Below are 24,522 nucleotides of genomic sequence, written 5' to 3'. Positions count from 1 at the left end.
AAACATGCAAAAACCCTTTTTAAAAAAAATTTAAAATTAATTCAACAGTTCTTTTTGCTTTCCTTCATGTGTAACTAACTTTAATCCATCAACGTCACAGAGCTAAACACATCTTCATTAGCTTGCAGCAGGTTCATATAGGAGGTTAATTACTTTCTATGTACTGAAAATCATGCAATACTATTCGAACTTAACAGTATGCCCAATCAGACACTCCCCAGCTGGCTCTCATAACTTTTGATTGGCTAATTCTAGCACATGTCTGACTGGGAGCAAGCTAAATGTGAACACAGTTGGAGGCAGACAATATATATTGTGCAAATTCAAATACTCAATGACAGAAAAAAAGAAATCAGAGCTCACTACTTGTTTTATCATTTAATTTCAAAATAGATCACTTCTGGCATTAAAACAAAATGAAGGAGCTGGTTTCTTTTCAACTTGTTTTCTTGATTAATAGCTGAAAATGTGTTGCTGGAAAAGCGCAGCAGGTCAGGCAGCATCCAAGGAACAGGAGAATCGACGTTTCGGGCATAAGCCCTTCTTCAGGAAGCCCTTCTTGATTAATAGCTTACCTGTTCCTGGATAACTTTCTTGACAAAACTTTTTCCTCTGCTTATCTGTCAATTGAAAATTATTGAATCAACAACTTTGGAAGCAGATTTTGCACTTTTGATGATATTTCTCACAGAATCATAAGCTTCAAATGGTTTTAAAATTCATTAATTTAGTTTGTTGTTTAAATTTAGACTAATTTAGTTTCAACACATTGTCAAATTCAAAAACACTTCCGCATCAAAACAGAAACAACTTGTGAATATGTAATTCCATTGATCCAGATGATGTCCCGATGTAATTTACATCAGGTGGGGCAAGGAAAGATAAAACAGAAGAAATAAAGGAGCAAACATCAGATAATCACGATGTGATCAAAAGCAGTGAGATAAGTGTTTTGGGATATATTCAAAGATTGTATAAAGGCAACACAACTTGTATTCTTTTTTTGCCACAGCAGTTCTAAGGCCAGAAAAAATTACACACTTGTTATTTACAATAGTATTGCATGGAACAGATGTATATCCTCACAATTAGTGCTAACTAATGCAGAGAGAAGATAAAACTACAGGGCTTCCACATTGACTTTAGAATAAAGAACTTCACAATTCAATCTCATTAATCATTTCCATCTAAAGAGTGGTATTATTTTGAAAAGATATTTGCCTGGATTCTTCTCTCAAAATAGCGATCAATGTTATTTTAAAAAACAAAGTACATGGGACAATCACCACTGCAAACCACAAACACATGATAAAATGTAGAAATCAGTACATTGTTATCTGGCTTGCCACACTAGTCCAGAAGTTGTATTTTAATATTGCTTTAGGGGATACAATTAAAATACATGAAAGGTTATTAATAAAGTTCCAAACAAAGTTCTCAAGTAGGTTGCTCTTGAAATGTAGAAATAAAGTCCCAATTAGTGCCAAATATCCTCCCCAGGTCAAATTAACTGTTACAAATGTGGTGCATCATTCCTTAATTCTGTCATTCAAGATTGTATAAATAATAAATGTAACTTCTTCACCCCCTATTCCCTTTCTTAATTCCAAGTTTCTCTCCGTTTCTATTTCACTTTCTGTGTATCATTCAGTGCTAAATTAACTATTCTAATTTATTCTTTCTATTTCAAATCCTGTGTCCTCATTAAGAACTTTTCAACACAGTTGATTAAAGAAACAGATTACAATAATGATTGATATGAATTCCAAATTACGATATGTTCCAATATAAGACGAAGTCTACGGGCACTTAATAATTAAATGAATGACGGTACCACTCATTCATAGTCACAGCAAAATCATGGCCAAGTTTTGAATTGTTCTCCCTTTTGATGAATTGTAACATAAAGTCAGAATGTTATGTTACTGTTCAAAGATGAGGATATTCATTAACTGATTAACCACAAATAAAAATAAATTGAATTACATTCTATATATTAGTGCTCTAAAATGCTCAAATTAACAAGTTCTCAGGAAACTCTTGAGTTTCCATTATCAAGTTTAGTAAATTTTAGCAGAATTTAGTTAGGCGCACACCCTTAAACATACCATTTCCAAAGTTCGATGCGGGCTTCCTTCATGGCTTTCTTTCCGACTGCTCAGATGGGGAGATGTGTTCCCAGTGTTTTGAACTGAATCTGGGCTTGGTATGGGAGAGTTTTTCCCAGCAGCCTGGGCAAACTTGGCCTCATTTCGACTAGAAATTATGTAATTAATATCTTTGCTGAGAAATTTTTCAATTGTCTGTATTTAAATAAAACAGAAAAGAAAACCTAATTAGAGTTTTTAAGAAATGTGCTGATGGCATTCCAATTTGCAGCTCACTAAATCATTGCAGAATAAGCACCTGGTTCTGAAGTAATTCTGAATTAAAAAAAGAAATAAGGAGGGAAAAGATTAAATATGAATGTAAGTTAGCCAGTAATATAAAGGAAGACTGTAAGAGCTTCTTTAGACATATAAAAGGCAAAAGAGAGGCAAGTGTTGACATTGGGCAGCTGAAAAAGGACACTGGAAAATAACAATGGGGAACAAAGAAATGTTGGAGGAACTTAACAAATACAGAAGAACCTCGATTATCCCGCATTTAATATCCGAATTTCATATTATCCAAACAAGATCGCAAGGTCCTGATGCTTGGCTAAACTATGTTATCTGACATTTGATTATCCGAACAAAATACTCACTGCCCGTGTCATTCGGATAATCGAGGTTCCTCTGTACTTTGTGTCAGTTTTCAAGGTGGAAGACATGAGTAATATATCAAAACTTTAAGAGAGTTGGGAGCAAGAGGTGAGTATGGTGGCCATCACCAAGGAGAAGGTACTAGAAAAACTGAAAGGTCTGCAGATGGATAAATCATCAGAGGGACAACACCCCAGAGTTCTAGAGGAGATAGCTGAAGAGATGGTGGAGGCGCTAGTGGTTATCTTTCAGGAATCACTAGAGTTGGGAGGGTCCCAGAGGACAGAAAAATTGCTAAAGTAATCACACCTGTTTAGAAAGGGAGCAAGGCAAAAGACTGGAAATTACAAGCCGATTAGCCTGACCTTGGTTGTTAGTAAGATTTCAGGAGTCCAATGTGGAGGATAAGATTTCTGAATACTTGGAGGTGCATGGTAAAATAGGGCAAAGTCAGCATGGTGTCATCAAGGGGAGGTCATGCCTGACAAATCTGTTAGAATTCTTTGAGGTAGTAACAAGCAGGTTAGACAAAGGACAACCAATGGATATTATTTACCTGGACTTCCAGAAAGCCTTTGACAAGGTACTGCACAGGAGGCTGCTGAATATGATAAGGGCCCATGGTTTTAAGAGGCAAGGTACTAGCATGGATAGAGGATTGGCTGCCTGGCAAAAAGCAGAGAATGGGAATAAAACAATCCTTCTCAGGATGGCAGCCAGTGATTAGTGGTATTCCGCAAGGGTCAGTGTTAGGACAATTTTTAATTTTATACAATAATGATCTAGATGAAAGAACTGAGGGCATTCTGGGTAAGTTTGCAGATGATCCAAAGATAGATAGATGGGCAATACTGAAGAGGCACGAAACTGCAGAAGGATTCGGACAGGTTAGGAGAAAGTGAAGACTGCAGATGCTGGAGACCAGAGTTGAAAAATGTGATGCTGGAAAAACACAGATGGCCAGGCAGCATCCGAGGAGCAGGAGAATCGACGTTTCGGGCATAAGCTCTTCTTCAGGAAGGTTCAGGTTAGAAGAGTAGGCAGAGAAATGAAAGATGGAATGCAATGTGTGAAAGTGAGAGCTCGTGCACTTTGGGAGGAAGACGACAGGCAGAGACTATTTTCCAAACGGGGAAAAAATTTCATAAATCTTTAAGTGCAAAAAGACTTGGGAGTTCTAGTCCAGGATTCTCTTAAGGTAAACTTGCAGGTTGAGTCAGTAGATAGGAAGGCAAATACAACATTGGCATTTATTTTGAGAGGACTAGAATATAAAAGCAGGGATGTACTTCTGATGTTTTATAAAACACTGGTCACACCACATTTAGAGTTTTGTGAACAATTTTGGGCCTCATACCTCAGGAAGGATGTTCTGACCCTGGGGGAGGTCCTGAGGAGATTCATGAGAATGTTCCCAGGAATGAAAGGCTTAACATGTGATGAATGTTCGAGGACTCTGGGTCTATACTCAATGGAGTTTACAAAGATATGGGGGGAATCTAATTGAAACTTACAAAGTACTGAACAGCCTGGACAGTGCAGACATTGAGAAGATGTTTCCATTGGCAAGAGACTAAAACTTGAAGGCACTGCCTTACAGTAAAGGGAAGGCCCTTCAGAACGGAGATAAGGAGAAACCTCTTGAGCCCAAGAGTGGTGACTACAGAATTCATTGCCACAGAAGGCTGTGGATGACAGGTCATTGAATATGTATAAGGCAGAGATGGATAGGTTCTTGATTGTGAAGGGGATCAAAGTACAGGGAAAAAGTGGGAAAATGGGTTTGAGAAACTTATCAGCCATGACCGAATAGCAGAGCAGACTCGATGGGCTGAATGGCCTAATTTCTGCTCAAATGTCTTATGATCTAATTTTTGACAAGAGCAACTTACATTTATGTAGCACATTTGACACAAAATTCCCCAAGGCACTTGTAAGGAGTGATCATAAACAAACACCAAGCCATTAAAGTAGATAACACAACTGAGCCAAAAACCTTACTAAAAGATTATTTTTAAAGATCATTTTAAAGGAAAGTAAAGAGATAAAGGGTTATGGAGAGAATTCCATGTAGTACGGCAAAGGTAGCAGATAGTACACCTTGGACAGAATAAAATCAGAAACTGCAATTTTAACACTGAAATGACATGAAAAGTATAATAGTGAAGTATTCATTTGAAACTAGTAAATTATCATAGTGGCAATTAATTTTTGGTCAGCGGTGAAATCAGAGTGTTAGTTTCTTCTACTACAAATATGCAACAGCCAGCCCTCCATTACATCTATCAGATCAGAAATTATCTGACCATAAGAAAGCCATTCATGTTTTTCAACCTACAAGTTTATTTTTTGATATGAATGCAATCCTTACAAAGTCTGAATTGAGTGTTCCCTCTAAGGAAAAAGATTGTAAGCTAGGAGATTTCTTAGCATCTCGCTTTTGCCTCCATCAGTCATACCCACCACACACTTTCTACAGTGAGGTAAAGGGAGCAGTTTGGAGTTGAGGCAGCCACTTCCCAAGTTGGCTTGAGGCAGGTAGATACAGAAGCATGTAGATTTGAAGGTCTGCTTCAAATTGCTGGACGTCAGCACAATTCTGTAAATGAGTGGCAAGTATCTTAGCCTGCACAACCCTCCTAACCTCTCTCCTCCTCCTTCTCCTTACCACCTCTCCCCCAACCCTAATTCATCCACTATAGAGAGAACTAATGAGCCTTATAATAAGAAAATTATTCAAACTCCACTTGAAAAATATTCTTATCCCCTTAAGAGCTCATAGAACTGCCAATCTAAACAAAACTGCTAGTCTCCCCTCAGTATCTGTAACAACAGCCCCTGCAGAGTCTGTTATGGTTTGGAGCTCAGCCAAATATTCATAATTTAAGACATCACTGTGCAATTATTTCAGCAAAGACTCCACAGCCGAATAAATTAAAGCCTTTGAAGAACAGTAGCGCCTCGACATACGAATGACCCCGTTCATGAACAAATCGGTTTACGAACAGGATTGTAAGTAAAATTTTGCTTCAACGCACGTACGAAATTCAAGGTACAAACGAAGATACGAACACAAAAAGCCCATGTGCGACCACATGGTTTCATTGTTCTTTGCTACGTGCTTGTTGAACGCAAAAGCTCTCTGGCCCCGTGTGATCTCATTCAGTTCGTCTTTGGCGCGTGTGCTGTGAACAGCGTTCGTTGCTACATCCAAGCATTCTTATGCTAGTCGAACAATGGGAAAAATTGATTCAGTTCGCGAACTTTTTGGTTTGCGAATCGGGTCCCGAAACGGATTAAGTTCGTAAGTCGAGGCACTACTGTATTACAATAACTAGATCAAAGATTTAAAAAAAACAGCTGAAATGTCGATCATAAACTCAGCCATCTGCTGTATTGCATTCAAGGCCGAACAAATATCTGACTCGCATTGGGAAGGTAACAATCATGTCTTTAGTGTATTACTATTAAAAGACAAATTCAAGCAGCCAGTTGAGCTATGTAAATACCATAACATACTAATCACCAATCAAGGACTCATCAAAACTAAGCTGATTAATTGCTGAGTTACTAATACAATTACATACAAAACAACATTAAGGGTTAGTTAATAATTTACACTGCAAATTGGGAAATCAAATTTGTCAGTTTAGATAATAAAATTAGTAGTAATTTTTGTAATGTGAACATACCCCTCCCAGATTCTGTAGATCCCTCTCTAAATTTTGAGTACTTTTATTTGAAGGCAAATCAAGGTAAAAAACTTTCCCTGTAAACGGCTTTAATTTGATATCTGCCACTTTGTTAGCTGCTCGTTGTGATGTCTTCAGCGTTCCTTTAATTCTTCCAGATTTTCCATGTACTGTTAATCCTATAATGAAAATTCTACAATTAAACATTTTTACAAGAAAATTAAGGGCTTTAATGATAATTGAAATTGAAATGTAACACAATGTTGATTGATGCCATGATGATACATGGTGTCAACTAAATCAAGGCATCTAACTCATGATCAAAGATTTTATATGGAAACCTTTCATAGCCCATTGCTCCAAGTACAACTTATGAAGGCTCAGGAACTGTGCACTTGACTGTTCTCTGACTAAGGAATTGGGGTGTTGAAAATTATAACTCGAAAATAAGATGGAAAAGAATAAAATTCTATTCGCATGATAGCAGACGGAAATAAACAGTAATCAAAAAAGACAATGGATTGTTGATCTTTACCTTAGGAGTGCTGGAATAAAAATGAGGAAGTTCACTTCAGTCAACAAAACGTTATATCTCTTTATCACCTTTAACATAATGAAACATACCAAAACACTTCATAAGAGCAGTATAAAACAAAATATAACACTGAGCCACAGAAGGAGATATTAGATGAGATGACCAAAAGGCTTGGTGCAGGAGGCAGGTTTTAAAGACCACCTTGACTGGGGAAAGCAAGGTAGACAGGCAGAGAACTGTTAGGAGATTATTCCATAGAAATTGGAATTTAAAAAAATCAGAAATCTGAAGGCTTTGGGATGGAGGACATAACACAGAAAGGGAGGAACAAGACTAAGGAGGAATTTGAAAACAACGCTGAGTATTTTCAAATCAAAATTGTTTTTGACCAGATTCACTGTAAATCAGCAAACACAGGAGCAAGAGGGAAATATGAGTTATTAGCTAAGATACAGACAATAAAGTTTTGGATGTCTCAAGTTTATGGAAGTTAGGATGTGGGAGACCAGCCAGAGGTGCATTGTAAAAATTGAATCTAAAAGGTAATAAAAGCATAAATGTAGGTTTTGAGCAGAGGCAGGAAGAAGTTCCAAAAGGTGGAAATAGACAGTCTTAGCAATGGCACAAATGAGAGATCTGGACCTAATCTCTGGACCAAATGTGAACGATCTGGCTTGACCTCAGACTGGGGTCAAAATTGAGGATGGAGTTCAGTGTTAGAAGAATAAAAGCAATCAAAAGCAATAGCTTCAGTTTCCCAATATTTTGTTTGTGGAAACTCCTACTCGTTTAGTGTTGGATATATGATAGGCAGACCAATAATCTAGTGATAGCAGAGGGGTCAAGAGATATCATGGTGAAATAGAACTAGGTGTTGTCAGCATACATGTGAAAACTAACAGTATCCCTCAAATGATAACAGAGGTGCAGCATGCAGATGAGAAACAGGAGAGTACCAAGGATCTACCACTGAGGTGTACCAGAGATGCAGAACCTGGAAGGGAAGCAATTTCAAGTAATTCTCTGGCTACATTAGATAAATTAGAATGGAACTAAATGACAAAAGTCCACCCAACCAACAACAGTGGACAGCATATGAAAAGATTGTGTAGATAACCATGTCAAAGTCTGCAAACAGGTAAACAGAAGGAGAGAGAGCCAGAGATAGATGAGGAGAGGTGGCCTGATTCAGATGTTTTCACTACGTAAGTATTTTAAAAGGATATAATCTCTTTCCTTGGGTGGGGTTATAAACAACAAAATTAGAGCTACACCAACCAGAATGAAATTAGGAAGCTCACTTTAACAAAAGAATAACAGAAATCTGTAACTTTCTGCAAAATAATACAAGTGACATGACAATTAAAGCTTTCAGGAGTTTTTTTTGGAATGGAAAAAAGATTTGAGATATAATCAACTATAATCTAATTGACTACAGCAGATTTTAAGTGATTGAATAGCTTATTCTTATGTGCGTTAGCTACTTAAAAAGACGATTGAGAAATATAGGCTAGTTGAGCACATGCAAAAAGTTAAAAATGATTAAGATAGAGAAACTAGGATTTCAGTAAAGCAAAGTATGGAATTATTCTAATAATTTTTTCTATGGACATGTGTTGTGGGTCCAAAGCAACATACATTCACTCAAAAACAAAAATGTCAGAGACAAAAGATAGTCAAAATGCTGATCTGACAGACATTGAAGTCGATTCTCCAACGTCAGAATTTGTTACCTTGTCTCAACATTCACTAAATGCCTTATGCAGGGGTAATCAAAGGAAGGCTGGTGCCATGCCAGTCAAACAAAGCGAATGCTGAAACAAAGAAAAAGTGAAGATTTAACTGGTTTAGACTTTTTTTTAAGGTAGAAAGCGATGTGGCTGTGAAAGCTGCTGTTATCAAATTATTGAAAGCTCTAAGGAAAGAACCCCAGTCTGTAAGACAAAAGCAAAAAAGTTTAGGATCAGAAGGTATGATGTCAGAGTAAGAGGTTGCCCAGTTAGGATACAGACAAGGATGAATTTTCTTTCTCAAAAGATAGTGAACATAAGCAATTCTTTACCACAGATGCTGGCTTGTTTTATATGTTGTACATTCAAATTTGAGATAAACAAATTTCTAATAATCAAGGAACTCAGGAGTTATAGGAAAAAGGCAGGAAACTGGAGTCAAATGTCATCAGATCAGCCATGATGTCATTGAATGGAGGAGTAAACGCAACCAGTGAAATGGTTTAGCACTGGTCCTAGATCTTATGGTTTATGGAACAATTGATGACACTAGTTGGACATGTTAAACTTTCATGTTTTGTCTTTTTGTGTTGTACAAATGTACGAAAACGTCCCACCAAATAATGGTCTTCAAAAAAAATGAATTGCAACTGGTGAAAGCATGAAAATATGAGCAGCATAGGTGAAGTGTGTAGCTTCAATATCTTCATTTTATTCTGCTCGTAACCGTACAAGGAATACTGAGAATTTTTTTTAGGTAAATGACCATGGAATAAACAATGACTAGATATGTTATGAAATATAATATTGGTGTCCATTTCAGGATTACAAGTTTTTAAAATATTTATTGGCTTCCTGAAAAATAAAACTGCACTTTCTTTACACAACAGTATCATAAAATCACACAAAAGAAAACCTCTGATTCAGTATTAAAAATACATACTTACGGTTGGGCACTAACTTGTTGTCTATAGTTTTGATCCGAGGTTTCATTTTCAAGAAAAATCACATTTTTCTATTCCATTGCTGTTTATAATGTATCTGGAAATAGTTAACCAGATAATTATTAGACAGTTTTACAATTGTTGAAGATCTTCTATAGCAAACAAACATAAATATGTCACATTTCAGGTCCAGTGACCCTTCCTCAAAACTGTGTCAGAGGAAAGAGCAGAACGTCTTTAAGGTGGGCATACCTAGAAGAGAGGTCCCCATGAGTTAAATACCAAATAAAAACCGAATGAATGTTTCGGGTCCGGTGACCTTTCCGCAAAAGGGCCACTGGACCTGAAACATTAATTCTGATTTTTCTTCATAAATGCTGCCAGACCTGCTGAGCTTTCCCAGCAATTTCTGTTTTTGTTTCTGATTTATACAGCATCTGCAGTTCTTTCTGTTTATTTAGCAATTATGTCACATTTGTTATTCCTTCCATGTTCTCTGGCTATATGAGTAGTGACTCAGTTACATGCCAGTCCAAACAAAAACCTGTTTTAGAACAAACATGAAAATGTTTTAAGTTTAAAAAAAAGAACATGTTTATACTATAGGAGATAACTTTTGTGCATCAGCTATGTATTAGCTCCTTGCTATTCAATCATACGGACCAGCTGTCTCAATCGTTCTCTCTCTCTTACTCAGCTTTAAAGATTTATCTGCTCTTTGCTTAAGTGTACAATGTTTTTAGCCTCAATTCTGCCACAAAGCATTTCAAGGTTTAATGCCTGAAAGTAATGTCATGTAACTTTTTTAATCAGCCTGTTATACTTTTGGCATTGAACACACTGTATAGACAGGTCACCAACCTGGTGAAAGGTACTGATCGTGCCCAACAAACTCATGCTTGCAAAATGCACAACACAGTCAAACAGTCTTTGAATGATTACTCTACTACAACTTTATATAATACTAAAAGCTTTGCATCTCCAGTGCAATTAGTATTGTTTATTCTGAGCATTATTCTCATTAATCTATGCTTTACAGTAATGAATAACCAAATTACTGCCTTGTACAAAGTTGCTACTGTATTGCTGAATCGCAGTGACTGTCGAACTCTGTATTGTGTGTTTTGCAACTGTGAGCTTATTGTGCACGATCAGTACCTTGCTTGTTGTGAACAGTTCACGACAGCCGAAAGGATATGTTGTTTGATATGAAGTGCCACCGGTTTAAGCAAGTTTTCCACTGATATTATGATGGATTCCTTCATATTTGTAAAAACCATACAGGATTTGCAAGTTAATAGCAAAACAATTTCCACATGCTCATTTGACATCGTCAATGTAACTCTCAAGAAAGCCATAGACATGTGCATTGCAGGACTATGTCATAACATTCTGGACCCAGTACCATCACCCTGTGAGTTAGTATTCATTAAACTTATAAACTGAGCAACTTACATAATTGAGTTCAATTTTCAAAACACCATGTATGCCCAAATAGGTGGTGCTGAATGAAATTCACAAGATGCCAACCTCTTGCAAGCACCTTTGTTGGAATCCATAAGAATCCATTTGATACAATGACACAATCTCCACTTCTCATATTTCCAACAAGCAAATAATATGTTTGCTATACTTGAACTTCCAGTTGCATAGAAGAATTTCCTTACAAGTCTTAATAGGTTCCATTCTGCTCAAGGCAGTCATTTTTTTATACCAAAAAGTGTTCACCCCTCCTCATATTAGCCTACAAGGTGAAGGTATCTCCAAAATTTGAGCAACAAGTGAAACTTGATGTTCCACACTGACACAACACAGCAGCAACACAAGTGGTATTTGCCACTAACAGGATGTTGCTGTTAAGCCAAAAAGATGTTCTGCCTATCACACAAATGAGCAACATGAATTTCAGTGTCACTGCAATGTCAGTTATGTAGACCATATACACAAAAGACTGTCAGATTGTATCAAACAGAATGCCCCTTTGGCTGTTCACAACGAGCAAGGTATGGCGATACCCATCTAACAATTATATATAGTTCTGCAGATGTGGAAAATTTGTTTCCCCTTTTGGGAGAGTCCAGAACCAGAAGGCATAGTCTCAGAATAAGGGGTCATCCATTTAAATCACAGATGAAAGGACATTCTTCTCACTGAGAGTAGTGAGCCCATGGAATTCTTTACTGTAGAATCTGGGTCATTTGGTATATCCAATTCTGAGATAGACAGTTTCTAAACCAGTAAGGGACTCAAGGGTGATGGAGGTAAGACAGGAGAATGAAGCTGAGGATTATCAGATCAGCCATGATCTCATTAACAGCAGAACAGACTCAATATACAATTGTACTTATATATTTTACGGTATAATATTCTAAATGGACATTTATTGGATAATATCAAGTCTGCAAAGCACTTTGCTGATAACCAATTTAGTATCATCACTTGGGCTTGCAGAACAGCGTACTTTCATTTTCTGGAAGCTATGTACATTAACACACTATTAATATTGTAGGCAGAACATGTTTTCACATTGCACCTATTTCGACTCAAAAACAGAATACAGTGGGTGATAACTAATGATTGCTGAAAATGTGTTGCTGGAAAAGTGGAGCAGGTCAGGCAGCATCCAAGGAGCAGGAGAATCCGTTTCGGGCATGAGCCCTTCTTCAGATAACTAATGATTAGTCAGTTCAGCAACTCTAAAGTTTAAATTAAACCTAGCTATTAACCATCAAACATTAATTGACACATTATTTATGGCAAAACCTCACCAGAGTCCATTTTCCAACCACACTCTGATGTTGGTTTTCCCCTTTAAATGATATTTTCACCATCCAGATGAGTGCAAGAATAAAAAGCTTAAATAATTCCTTTAATATTACCTTGCACCTCCTCTACTGTCATTATTTTTAATGAAGATACCCAGTCTATCATAGCCAACTCATTCGTCACATTTTCATGGTTTCCTTTGCTTAGCTTTAGGAACCCTAGTTTCACATTAGACTACTTCAATTTCCATCACAGTAATGAATTTAATCATATTATAGCCACTTTTTCCTGAAGGATCTATCATAACAAGATTATTAATTAGCTCCCATCCTGGCACCTTCCCCAGCCACTGCAGGAATTGCAAAACTTGCGCCCATGACTCCTCCCTCCCCAAAGGAGCCTTCCATGTCCATCAAAGTTTTACCTGCACATCCACCAATATCATTTATTGTATCCGTTGCTCCAGATGTGGTCTCCTCTACATTGGGGAGACTGGACGCCTCTTAGCAGAGTGCTTTAGGGAACATCTCTGGAACACCCGCACCAATCAACCACACCGCCCTGTGGCCCAACATTTCAATCCCCCCTCCCATTCAGCCGAGGACATGGAGGTCCTGGGCCTCCTTCACCGCTGCTCCCTCACCACCCGATGCCTGGAGGAAGAACGCCTCATCTTCCACCCCGGAACACTTCAACCCAAGGGCATCAATGTGGACTTCACTAGTTTCCTCATTTCCTCTTCCCCCACCTCACCCCAGTTCCAAACTTCCAGCTCAGCACTGTCCTCATGACTTGTCCTACCTGTCTATCTTCCTTTCCACCTATCCACTCCACCCTCCTCTCTGACCTATCACTTTCATCCCCACCCCCATTCATCCATTGTACTCTTCACTACTTTCCCCCACCCTCCTCCCTGACCTATCACCTCCATTCCCACCCCATTGTATTCTATGCTACTTTCTCCCCACCCCTACCCTCCTCTCATTTATCTCCACCCTGCAGGCACTCTGCCTCTATTCCTAATGAAGGGCTTTTGCCCGAAATGTCGATTTTCCTGCTCCTCGGATGCTGCCTGAACTGCTGTGCTTTTCCAGCACCACTCTAACCTAGATTCTAGATTTCCTGGGCCAACCCTTTCTCAGTTGTCAGGTTATGGACTAACAGAATGACAGAAATTGCTGCATTCAATTTCCCTATTTATGAAACACAACAGACCAGAAAGGTAACATTTACAAGAACTGAATATTTAAACCAAGTGGCTCATTGTTCATCTATAGTCTTTCTTTTTTTTTCCCATTGGGCATCACGACATCTACCAGTGAAAACGCAGAAGGCATAGGTGAACAACTCAACCATCCAACTTGGATATATATCACTATTCCTGTTTTATTTGGTTGTTAAAAATGTTGCAATTTTTCTAGATAGACAAGTTCAAGTATATTTTCAAAATTTGGACTGCTGTGATTTAAGGAAGCAGTTGCCCATCACTTTCTGAAGTGCAGCTATCAGTTGATAATTGACGTTGGCCACTTTAATGCCATTTACGCCCCAAATTTAATTTTAAGCAAACTTGGAATTCTTGACTTTCTTCTCTTAAATTTCTCCTTCTTAAATTGCATCTGCCAATTTCCACAAATTATCTACATCCTCCTGAAGTAGCTTAGAGTTCACTTGCTGTTAGCCAAACATCCCACTTGAGTGGTCAGAAACTTTCACTATTATGCTCCCCATAGCTATGTCTAAATCATTTACACCAAAAAACAAGTGAGATAAACAATTGACAGACCTCCCCAAATCTAAGCAGGTTAATAATACAAGGTTTCTAGCGATCTGCAACATGTATCCTCTGCACATGGCTACCTAACTAAAAGGTGTTTACACATATATTATTACAAATTATGCTATGGTTCCAGAAAATATTTTTAAACTAGGTTCAATCTGAATATATGGAACACATTCTGAAGTTACTTTGTAAACAATAAAGTGAATAATTAAGTTTTATTAATAACATTCTAACAACTTTCTAGATTCAAAGAACCATGGTAGGATTAAGACAAGATCTATTTAACAAAAATGCTGAATGCCACATGACATTAGCAGCAATGCCAGTTATCAGTAAATCACAGCAAACTTTGGACATCAGAACCTTGACTTTCTTCAAGATTTGCTGTTAAACAGAAAAGCATGAGAAAAGAGTTATCTTCTCTTCCTAAAGTCTGAAGACACAGTCAGGATTGTAATGGAATCTTTCACTTGTCTGGATGAATGCAACTCCAACAACACTTGGGAAGCTTGACACCACACAGGATAAAGCAGCCCACTTAATTGGCACCACATTTACAAACGTTCACTCCCTCTAGCACCGATTTCTCTGTAGCAGCAGTGTACACCATCTACACGATGCATTGCAGAAATTCATAAAGGCTCCTTAGAACATTCCAAAACCACAACTTCTACCATTAGGAAGGACTATGGCAACAGACACATGGGAACAGTATCATCTACAAGGTCCCCTCCAAACCACTCAACATCCTGACTTGGAAATATGTCACTGTTCATTCAATGGCACTACATCAAAATCCTGGATTAACCCTTTCTCATGGCATCGCACTTCTCCTGACAGCAAATAGACTGTAGCACCTCATGAAGGCAGTTCACTACCATCTTCTCAAGATCATTGAAGATAAAGAATAAATGCTGGCCCAGACAGAAATGCCCACATCCCACAAATAAAAAAAATCCTGAAATTGAATAACATAACTGATTGGAGGCAGATGTTCGCAGGTAAAGGGATGGCTGGAAAATGGGAAGCCTTCAGAAATGAGATAACAAGAATCCAGAGAAAGTATATTCCTGTCAGGGTGAAAGGGAAGGCTGGTAGGTATAGGGAATGCTGGATGACTAAAGAAATTGAGGGTTTGGTTAAGAAAAAGAAGGAAGCATATGTTAGGTATAGACAGGATAGATCGAACAGGGAAATCAGGAGGGCAAAACGGGGATGTGAGATAGCTTTGGCAAATAGAATTAAGGAGAATCCAAAGGATTTTTACAAATATATTAAGGACAAAAGGGTAACTAGGGAGAGAACAGGCCACTCAAAGATCAGGAAGGCGGCATTTGTGCGGAGCCACAGAAAATGGGGGAGATACTAAATGAAAATTTTGCATCAGTATTTACCGTGGAAAAGGATGTGGAAGATATAAACTGTAGGGAAATAGATGGTGACATCTTGCAAAATGTCCAGATTACAGAGAAGGAAGTGCTGGATGTCTTGAAACGATTAAAAGTGGATAAATCCCCAGGACCTGATCAGGTGTACTCAAGAACTCTGTGGGAAACTAGAGAAGTGATTGCTGGGCCTCTTGCTGAGATATTTGTTTCATCGATAGTCACAGGTGAGGTGCCGGAAGACTGGAGGTTGGCAAACGTGGTGCCACTCTTTAAGAAGTGCGGTAAAGACAAGCCAGGGAACTATAGACCAGTGAGCCTGACCTCGGTGGTGGGCAAGTTGTTGGAGGGAATCCTGAGGGACAGGATGTACATGTATTTGGAAAGGCAAGAACTGATTCAGGATAATCAACATGGCTTTGTGCATGGGAAATCATGTCTCACAAACTTGAGTTTTTTGAAGAAGTAACAAAAAAGATTGACGAGGACAGAGCAGTAGATGTGATCTATATGGACTTCAGTAAGGCGTTCGACAAGGTTCCCATGGGAGACTGATTAGCAAGATTAGATCTCATGGAACACAGGGAGAACTAACCATTTGGATACAGAACTGGCTCAAAGATAGAAGATGGTGGTGGAGGGTTGTTTTTCAGACTGGAGGCCTGTGACCAATGGAGTGCTACAAGGATCGGTGCTATGCCCTCTACTTTTTGTCAGTTACGTAAATGATTTGGATGCAAGCATAAGAGGTACAGTTAGTAAGTTTGCAGATGACACCAAAATTGGAGGTGTAGTGGACAACGAAGACGATTACCTCAGATTACAACAGGATCTTGACCAGATGGGCCAATGGGCTGAGAAGTGGCAGATGGAGTTTAATTCAGATAAATGCGAGGTGCTGCATTTTGGGAAAGCAAATCTTAGCAGGACTTATACACTTAATGGTAAGGTTCTAGGGAGTGTTGCTGAACAAAGAGACCTTGGAGTGCAGGTTCATAGCTCCTTGAAAGTGGAGTCGCAGTTAGATCGGATAGTGAAGGCGGCATTTGGTATGCTTTCCTTTATTGGTCAGAGCATTGAGTACAGGAGTTGGGAGGTCATTTTGCGGCTCTACAGGACATTGGTTAGGCCACTGTTTGGAATATTGCGTGCAATTCTGGTCTTCTTCTTATCGGAAAGATGTTGTGAAACTTGAAAGGGTTCAGAAAAGATTTACAAGGATGTTGCCAGGGTTGGAGGATCTGAGCTACAGGGAGAGGCTGAACAGGCTGGGGTTGTTTTCCCTGGAGCGTTGGAGGCTGAGGGGTGACTTCCTAGAGGTTTCCAAAGTTTTGAGGGGCATAGATAGGATAAATAGGCAAAGTCTTTTCCCTGGGGTCGGGGAGTCCAGAACTAGAGGGCATAGGTTTAGGGTGAGAGGGGAAAGATATAAAAGAGACCTAGAGGGCGACTTTTTCACGCAGAGTAGTATGCGTATGGATTGAGCTGCCAGAGGATGTGGTGGAGGCTGGTACAATTGCAGCATTTAAGAGCCATTTGGATGTGTATACGAATAGGAAGGGTTTGGAGGGATATGGCAGGTGGGACTAAATTGGGTTGGGATGTCTGGTCGGCATAGATAGGTTGGACCGAAGGGTCTGTTTCCATGCTGTACATCTCAATGACTCTATGACTAGATTCTTAACTTTGGACTAATTATCTGGATAACATGGTTAACACATCGTAAGTTGAGAATACAAATTCAGTTTCTAAAATAAAAGCTCTTAATTGGGTTTAAAAATAAGCACTCATGAAGCTATTGGTTATGGAACCCAGCTAACTCTCAAAGGCTCTTTTAGGAAAAAGCAACAGTCTGACCAAAATGACAACTGTTCATGTCAACATGTCAGGAAAAGGGTCAGTACTGTCTTCCCTGGGCATCTAAGGTTGGGCAATAAAATTCAACGATGCCTACAATAACCACATCCCAAGCATTCATTGTTGAAATGCTGTATGCGATATCTAGACAATGTGTACATGGGATCAAAATACAAGTTAATAATCAACTCATGGCCAATTATGGTTGGATGAATTTCTTCACACCCCATGTTTATTTTTCAGGACAGTAAGCCAATTGCTAAAAAGGATTTGCTGTATTTAACAGTATAAAAGGTGAATTCCATCACATCGCAGAGTTTTTGTTTTCTAGATCATTCTAATTACTAAATTGATAAAGGAGAGAAGTATATTAAAAATCCAGTTACTCAGTTGAGGGTCCCTAGAAACGAGACAAAACTAATTAACAAAAAAATAATTATCCATACAGATCAGTATAACAATGGTTGGGGAGTTGAAAGGATCAGGAATAAATCTAGAATATTAGGGATAAAATCTAATGGGATATCTGGATGATCCTATTGAAGATTGCACAAATAGGAGTTCACAGTACTGGGGTGATCTATTAGCAGATATCAAGGATTGGTTCATACACAAAAGACAGAGATTTGGGATTACTGTAGTGGGCTTTTTTTTCAGGTTGGGAAGATGTAACTAGTGAAACGCCACAAGGATCAGTCCTTAATTATTTCATGTCTATATTAATGACTTGGAGAGGGTCGCGGGAAGAAGGGAGCGCATATAATTTACCCAAATTTTCTGATAAATTTGGGGGCGGCACGGTGGCTCAGTGGTTAGCACTGCTGCCTCACAGCACCAGGATCCCAGGTTCAATTCCAGACTCGGGCAACTGTCTGTGTGGAGTTTGCACATTCTCCCCGTGTCTGCGTGGGTTTCCTCTGGGTGCTCCAGTTTCCTCCCACAGTCCAAAGGTGTGCAGGTCAGGTGAATTTGCTATGCTAAATTGCCCAAAGTGTGAGGTGTATTAGTCAGAGGGAAATGTGTCTGGGTGGGTTACTCTTTGGAGGGTCGGTGTGGACTTGTTGGGCTGAAGGGCCTGTTTCCACACTGTAGGTAATCCATCTATACATCTAATATTAAAACCAGCCCTTCTGCCTATTTTGTAAGGACAAAGATTCTACAAGGGTTATGGATAAGTTGAGTGAATAGGCTAAAACTTGGCAGAAGGAGTTTAACACAAGAGTGAGGTCCCACGCTTTGGTCAGAACAATAAAATTGTAGATGATTACTTAATGGAGAGAGATGCCAGAAAAGTGCAGCTCAGAGGGATTCTGGTGTTTTTTGCCTGAAACACAAGTTATATGCAGATGCAGCTGAGTAATTAAAGCCCAAATGGAATTTTGAGCTTTAGTTCTAGGGCTTGGAGTTTAAAATAGTGAAGTCTTGTCACAACTGTGCAGGGTATTGGTGAAGCTGCATCTGGAGTACTATGGAAAGTGATGGTCCCCATTTTCAAGAAAAGATATCCTGACATTAAGGCAGTTCAAAAGCGGTTCACTGAAATATCAAGGAGTTGAGGATGATAAGACACTTACATGAAAGAGCACAGGAGTCTGGGGAAGATTAGCCATTATCTTGTTGAATGGTAGGGCAGGCTTGAGGGGCTAAACATCCTCCTCTTATCCCCATTTCATATGTTCTTATGAGAATATGTGTTGTATGTTGCAGGAGGCAACCATTTGACCCATGTTCTCTGCATCATCACACTACCATTTCACTCATGGAACATTGTATCTTAGTGTTATTGAAATACCATTTTCCTTGCAGCTCTGCATATTGTTTCCACTTAAATTATGCAAGCCCTTGAAGGCCTCAAGTGAATGTGCCACCAGGCAGTCCAGTCCAAACTACTAGCTGTAACAAAGAGTTTATTTTCTCACTGTATTCAGTTATTAAAGTTGTGCCCTCCCATGCTCGATTCCTTTGAATGGGAACAAGCATATATAGGTCTGTCCAGACCCTTCATGGTCTTGAAACTTATCAAATCTCCTTTTACCCTTCTCAAGGGAAACAGTTCCAACATCAATGAGGAAAGGCTGAGAGACTTGGGTCTTTTCTCATTGGAAAGAAGGTGGCTAAGGGGGGATTTGATAGAGACATACAACATGATCAGAGGATTAGATAGGGTAGACAGAGAAAGACTTTTTCCTAGGATGATGATGTCAGCTTGTATGAGAGGGCATAACTACAAATTGAGGGGTGATAGATTTAAGACTGATGTCAGAGGCAAGTTCTTTACGCAGAGAGTGGTAAGGGCGTGGAATGCCTGGACTACCTGCGAAGGTAGTCAACTCAGCCACATTAGGGAGATTTAAACACTCCTTAGATAAGCACATGGATGATTTTGGGATAGTGTAGGGGGACGAGCTGAGAATAGTCCACAGTCGGCGCAACATTGAGGGCTGAAGGGCTTGTTCTGCGCTGTATTGTTCTATGTTCTATCAATAAATGCCCTTTATATATCTGAATAAACTTTTAAAGTCTTTCTTTATATTACTTGCTAGCTTACCCTCCTATTTAAATCTTCTCCCTCATTTGTTTTGTTCGTCTTTGTAAGCTTCCCAATCCTCTGGTTTCCCACTGCTCTTCGCCACATTATATGCTATCTCTTTTGCATTTATGCTATCCCTGACTTCCCGAGTCAGCCACAGTTCCCTCATCCGCCTTATAGCATGTTTCTTTTTCCTCGGGATGTATCTCTGCTTTGACTCCTGAATTACTCCCAAAAGCCCCTGCCATTGCTTTTCTACTGTCTTTCTTGCTTGGCTCCTCTCCCAGTCGACTCTACCCAGCTCCTCCCTCATACCACTGTAGTTGCCTTTATTCAGCAATAATACCACTACCCTTGATTTTATGTTTTCTCTCTCTCAAATTGCAGTAAATTCAATCATATTATGGTCACTGCTGCCGAAGGGTTCCTTCACCTTAAGCTCCCTTATCAAGTCTGCCTCATTACACAACACTAAATCCAAAATTGCCTGTTCCCTAGTGGGTTCCACCACAAGCTGCTCCAAAAAGCCATTCTCGTAGACATTCCACAAATTCCTTTTCTTGTAATCCACTACCAAGCTGATTTTCCCAGTCTAGCTGCATATTGAAAACACCCACGATCACTGTAACTTTGGCTTTCCTAAACATATTTTCTATCTCCTGGTGTATCTTGCACCCCAGCCCCCGACTACTGTTTGGAGGCCTCTATGTAACTCCAACTATGTTTTTTTTACCTTTTGCGATTCCTCAATTCTACACCATCTGACCCCCTACTTTGTTTCTTACTATTGATTTAATTTTATTTCTTACGAATAAGGCAACCTCACCTGCCTATTTTTTCAATCCTTGAATATTCAGCTCCCAATCCAGATCCCCTTGCAGTCACGACTCCGTGATGCCCACATCATACCTGCCAATTTTAATCTGTGCCACAAGCTCATTTATCTTATCCATTAAACTGCGTGCATTCAGATACAACACCATCAGTCCTGTATTAACTGTCCCTCTTCTCATTGTCATTTGTTTGCCCAGTGTGCTTGAAGTTTGATTGCTAAGCCTTTCAATATACTGTTCAATTTGTGTCTGTGCTGGAGATTTTGAGAACCTCTCCTGATTTTTGCACTCTTACCTCCTCCATTAATTCGGGTTTTCTAGTTTCCCCTATAACTAAGCCCTCCCTCCACGAATTAGTTTCAAGCCTTGTCTACAGCTCGAGTTATGCCATTTGCTCAGACTCTGGTCCCAGCATGGTCCATTTGAAGACTGCCCCAATGGAACAAGTCCCTTCTTCCCCAGTACTAGTGCTAATGTCCTATGAATCGAAACCCATTTCTCCCACACCAATTTCTGATCCACGCATTTGTGATGCTGAATGAGGAATTGGCCAGACACCAAAATAAACACGGTTAGTCATAGAGATGTACAGCACAGAAACAGACCCTTCAGTCAAACCTGTCCATACCGACCAGATATCCCAACCCAATTTAGTCCCACCTGCCAGCTCCTGGCCCATAGCCCTCCAAACCCTTCATATTCATATACCCATATAAATGCCTTTTAAATGTTGCAATTGTACCAGCCTCAACCACTTCCTCTGGCAGCTCATTCCATCCACGTACCACCCTCTATGTGAAAAGGTTGCCCCATAGGTCTCTTTTATATCTTTCCCCTCTCACTCTAAACCTACGCCCTCTAGTTCAGGACTCCCCCACCCCAGGGAAAAGACTTTGTCTATTTATCCTATCCATGCCCCTCATAATTTTGTAAACCTCTATAAGGTCACCCCTCAGCCTCCAACGTGCCAGGGAAAACAGCCCCAGCCCGTTCAGCCTCTCCCAGTAGCTCAAATCCTCCGACCCTGGCAATATCCTTGTAAATCTTTTCTAAACCCTTTCAAGTTTCACATCCTTCTGATAGGAAGGAGACCAGATTTGCGTGCAATATTCCAATAGTGGTCTAACCAACTTCCTGCACTCAATACTCTGACTAATAAAGGAAAGCATACCAAATGCCTTCTTCTCTATCCTGTCTACCTACTAAGATTTGCTTTCCCAAAATGAAGCACCTCACATTTATCTGAAATAAACTCCACCTGCCACTTCTCAGCCCATTGGCCCATCTGGTCAAGATCCTGTTGTAATCTGAGGTAACTCTCTTCGCTGTCCACTACACCTCCAATTTTGGTGTCATCTGCAAACTTACTAACTGTACCTCTTCTGTTTGCATCCAAATCATTTATATAAATGTCAAAAAGTAGTGAATCCTGCACTGATCCTTGTGGCACTCCACTGATCACAGGCCTCCAGTCTGATGAACAACCCTCCACCACCACCCTCTGTCTTCTACCTTTGAGCCAGTTCTGTATCCAAACGGCTAGTTCTCCCTGTATTCCAGAGTCTAGATTAGAATGGTGCTGGAAAAGCACAGCAGTTCAGGCAGCATCCGAGGAGCAGTAAAATCAACGTTTCGGGCAAAAGCCCTTCATCTATTCCTGATCTATTCGGGCTTTTGCCCGAAACGCTGATTTTACTGCTCCTCGGATACTGCCTAACTGTTGTGCTTTTCCAGCACCCTTCTAATCTAGACTCTGGTTTCCAGCATCTGCAGTCATTGTTTTTACCTCCCTGTATTCCATGAGATCTAACCTTGCTAACCAGTGTCCCATGGGGAACCTTGTCGAACACCTTATTAAAGTCAATATAGATCACATCTACCGCTCTGCCCTCATCAATCCGCTTTGTTACTTCTTCAAATAGACTTCCTGAAGAAGGGCCTGTGCCCGAAACGTCGAATCTCCTGTTCCCTGGATGCTGTCTGACCTGCTGTGCTGTTCCAGCAATAAAGTTTCAACTTTGATCTCCAGCATCTGCAGAACTCACTTTCTCCTTCTTCAAAAACTCAATCAAGTTTGTGAGACATAGTTTCCCATGCATAAAGCCATGCTGACTATCCTGAATCAGTCATTGCCTTCCCAAATACATGTACATCCTGTCTCTCAGGATTCCCTCCAACAACTCGCCCACCATCGAGGTCAGGCTCACTGGTCTATAGTTCCTTTGCTTGTCCTTACCACCCTTCTTGAACTGTGGCACCATGTTAGCCAACCTCCAGTCTTCCAGCACCTCACTTGCGACTATCTATGAAACAAATATCTTGGCAAGAGGCCCAGCAATTACTTCCCAAGGAGTTCTAGGGTAGACCTGATCGGGTCCTGAGGATTTATCCACCTTTAGGCATTTCAAGACATCCAGCACTTCTTTCTCTGTAATATTGACATTTTTCAAGATATCATCATCTATTTCCCTACATTCTATATCTTCCATGCCCTTTTCCAAAGTAAATACTGATGCAAAATGCTCGCTTCGTATTTCCCACATCTCCTGCGACTCCACACAAAAGCCGCCTTGCTGATCTTTGAGGGGCCCTATTCTCTCCAGTTACCCTTTTGTCCTTGATGTATTTGTAAAAACTCTTTGGATTCTCCTTAATTCTATTTGCTAAAGCTATCTCATATTCCCTTTTTGCCCTCCTGATTTCCCTCTTAAGTCTACTCCTACTGCCTTTATATTCTTCTAAACATTCATTCGATCTGTCCTGTCTATACCTGACATCAGCTTCCTTCTTTTTCTTAACCAAACCCTCAAATTTCTTTAGTCATCCACTTTCCCTTTACTTACCAGCCTTTCCTTTCACCCTAACAGGAATATACTTTCTCTGGATTCTCTTTATCTCATTTCTGAAAGCTTCCCATTTTCCAGCCGTCCCTTTACCTACGAACATCTGTCCCAATCAGTATTTGCCTAATACCGTCAAAATTGGCCTTTCTCCAATTTAGAACTTCAACTTTTCGATCTGGTCTATCCTTTTCCATCACTGTTTTTAAATGAATAGAATTATGGTCGCTGTCCCCCACTGACACCTCAGTCACCTGCCCTGCCTTATTTCCCAAGAGTAGGTCAAGGTTACTCTTCTTCGAAACGATCGTGCAAAACCACTTGACTGAGCAGGACGGAATCTGGGTTAGAAACTTCCAAATGTTCCTACGAAGGGAAAACGTGGACATATATTTGTGAAGGGCTAAACGTATGAGTCAAGGGGACAAGCGGCGGGGGTGGGGGTGAGAGTGGCGAAAGAACACTTTTAAAGAGCCAGCACAGGGGACGATGGACGAGTGGCCTCTTTCCCCAAGAATCCCCGCGCCAAAAACAAAAAGTTGAACCAGCACAGGTAAACACCGCAGGAGGGAAGAACTAAGGTTATCTTTCCGCCAAAGTCCTCCTTTAAACGTTGGGACAATGTGGCTGCGGGAGAGAACCGCTCTCGAATAAACGAGCCGCCGCCATCTCCTTTAACGGCCTTCTCGCGGTTTCAATCAGACCCCGGGCCTGGAGCACACTCACCGGCAGTACTTCCTTCCTCCGGTTCCTTCTCTTTCTTTCCTTCTTTGTCAATCACTCACTGACTCTCTCTCTCTCTCTCTTTCTCCACCGCTCTATTTTCACTTTCTCCAAGGTCTTTTGTTTTCCTTTTTCCCGCCGCTCGCGCAATGGCAGCGAT

At 40.0% G+C, this 24,522-nt stretch overlaps 1 protein-coding gene across 5 annotated transcripts in view; it reads right to left on the bottom strand.

The window, feature by feature from the left end:
- Positions 1-24,522, bottom strand: part of dbf4 (DBF4-CDC7 kinase regulatory subunit) — a 41,866-nt gene that overhangs the window by 17,014 nt on the left and 330 nt on the right. Inside the window, exons 1-5 of one of the 5 annotated variants that reach the window (XM_087987346.1) lie at positions 24,366-24,519; positions 9,649-9,742; positions 6,437-6,615; positions 2,109-2,303; positions 576-620 (exon numbers count right to left, since the gene is read on the bottom strand). In XM_087987346.1, coding sequence (XP_087843472.1) covers positions 576-620; positions 2,109-2,303; positions 6,437-6,615; positions 9,649-9,694 — 465 coding nt within the window. In that variant the 5' untranslated portion in view covers positions 9,695-9,742; positions 24,366-24,519. Of the gene's footprint in view, positions 1-575; positions 621-2,108; positions 2,304-6,436; positions 6,616-8,704; positions 8,733-9,648; positions 9,743-24,365; positions 24,520-24,522 lie in introns of those variants that run through there. The other 4 variants (XM_087987348.1, XM_087987349.1, XM_087987347.1 and 1 more) reach the window with 4 other exon arrangements.

This window comes from Chiloscyllium plagiosum, unplaced genomic scaffold, assembly GCF_037043375.1.
Source record: "Chiloscyllium plagiosum isolate Xiang-an unplaced genomic scaffold, Cpla_swu_hap1 HiC_scaffold_5, whole genome shotgun sequence".
NCBI lineage: Eukaryota > Metazoa > Chordata > Chondrichthyes > Orectolobiformes > Hemiscylliidae > Chiloscyllium > Chiloscyllium plagiosum.
This window is presented reverse-complemented; position numbering and strand designations above follow the sequence as displayed.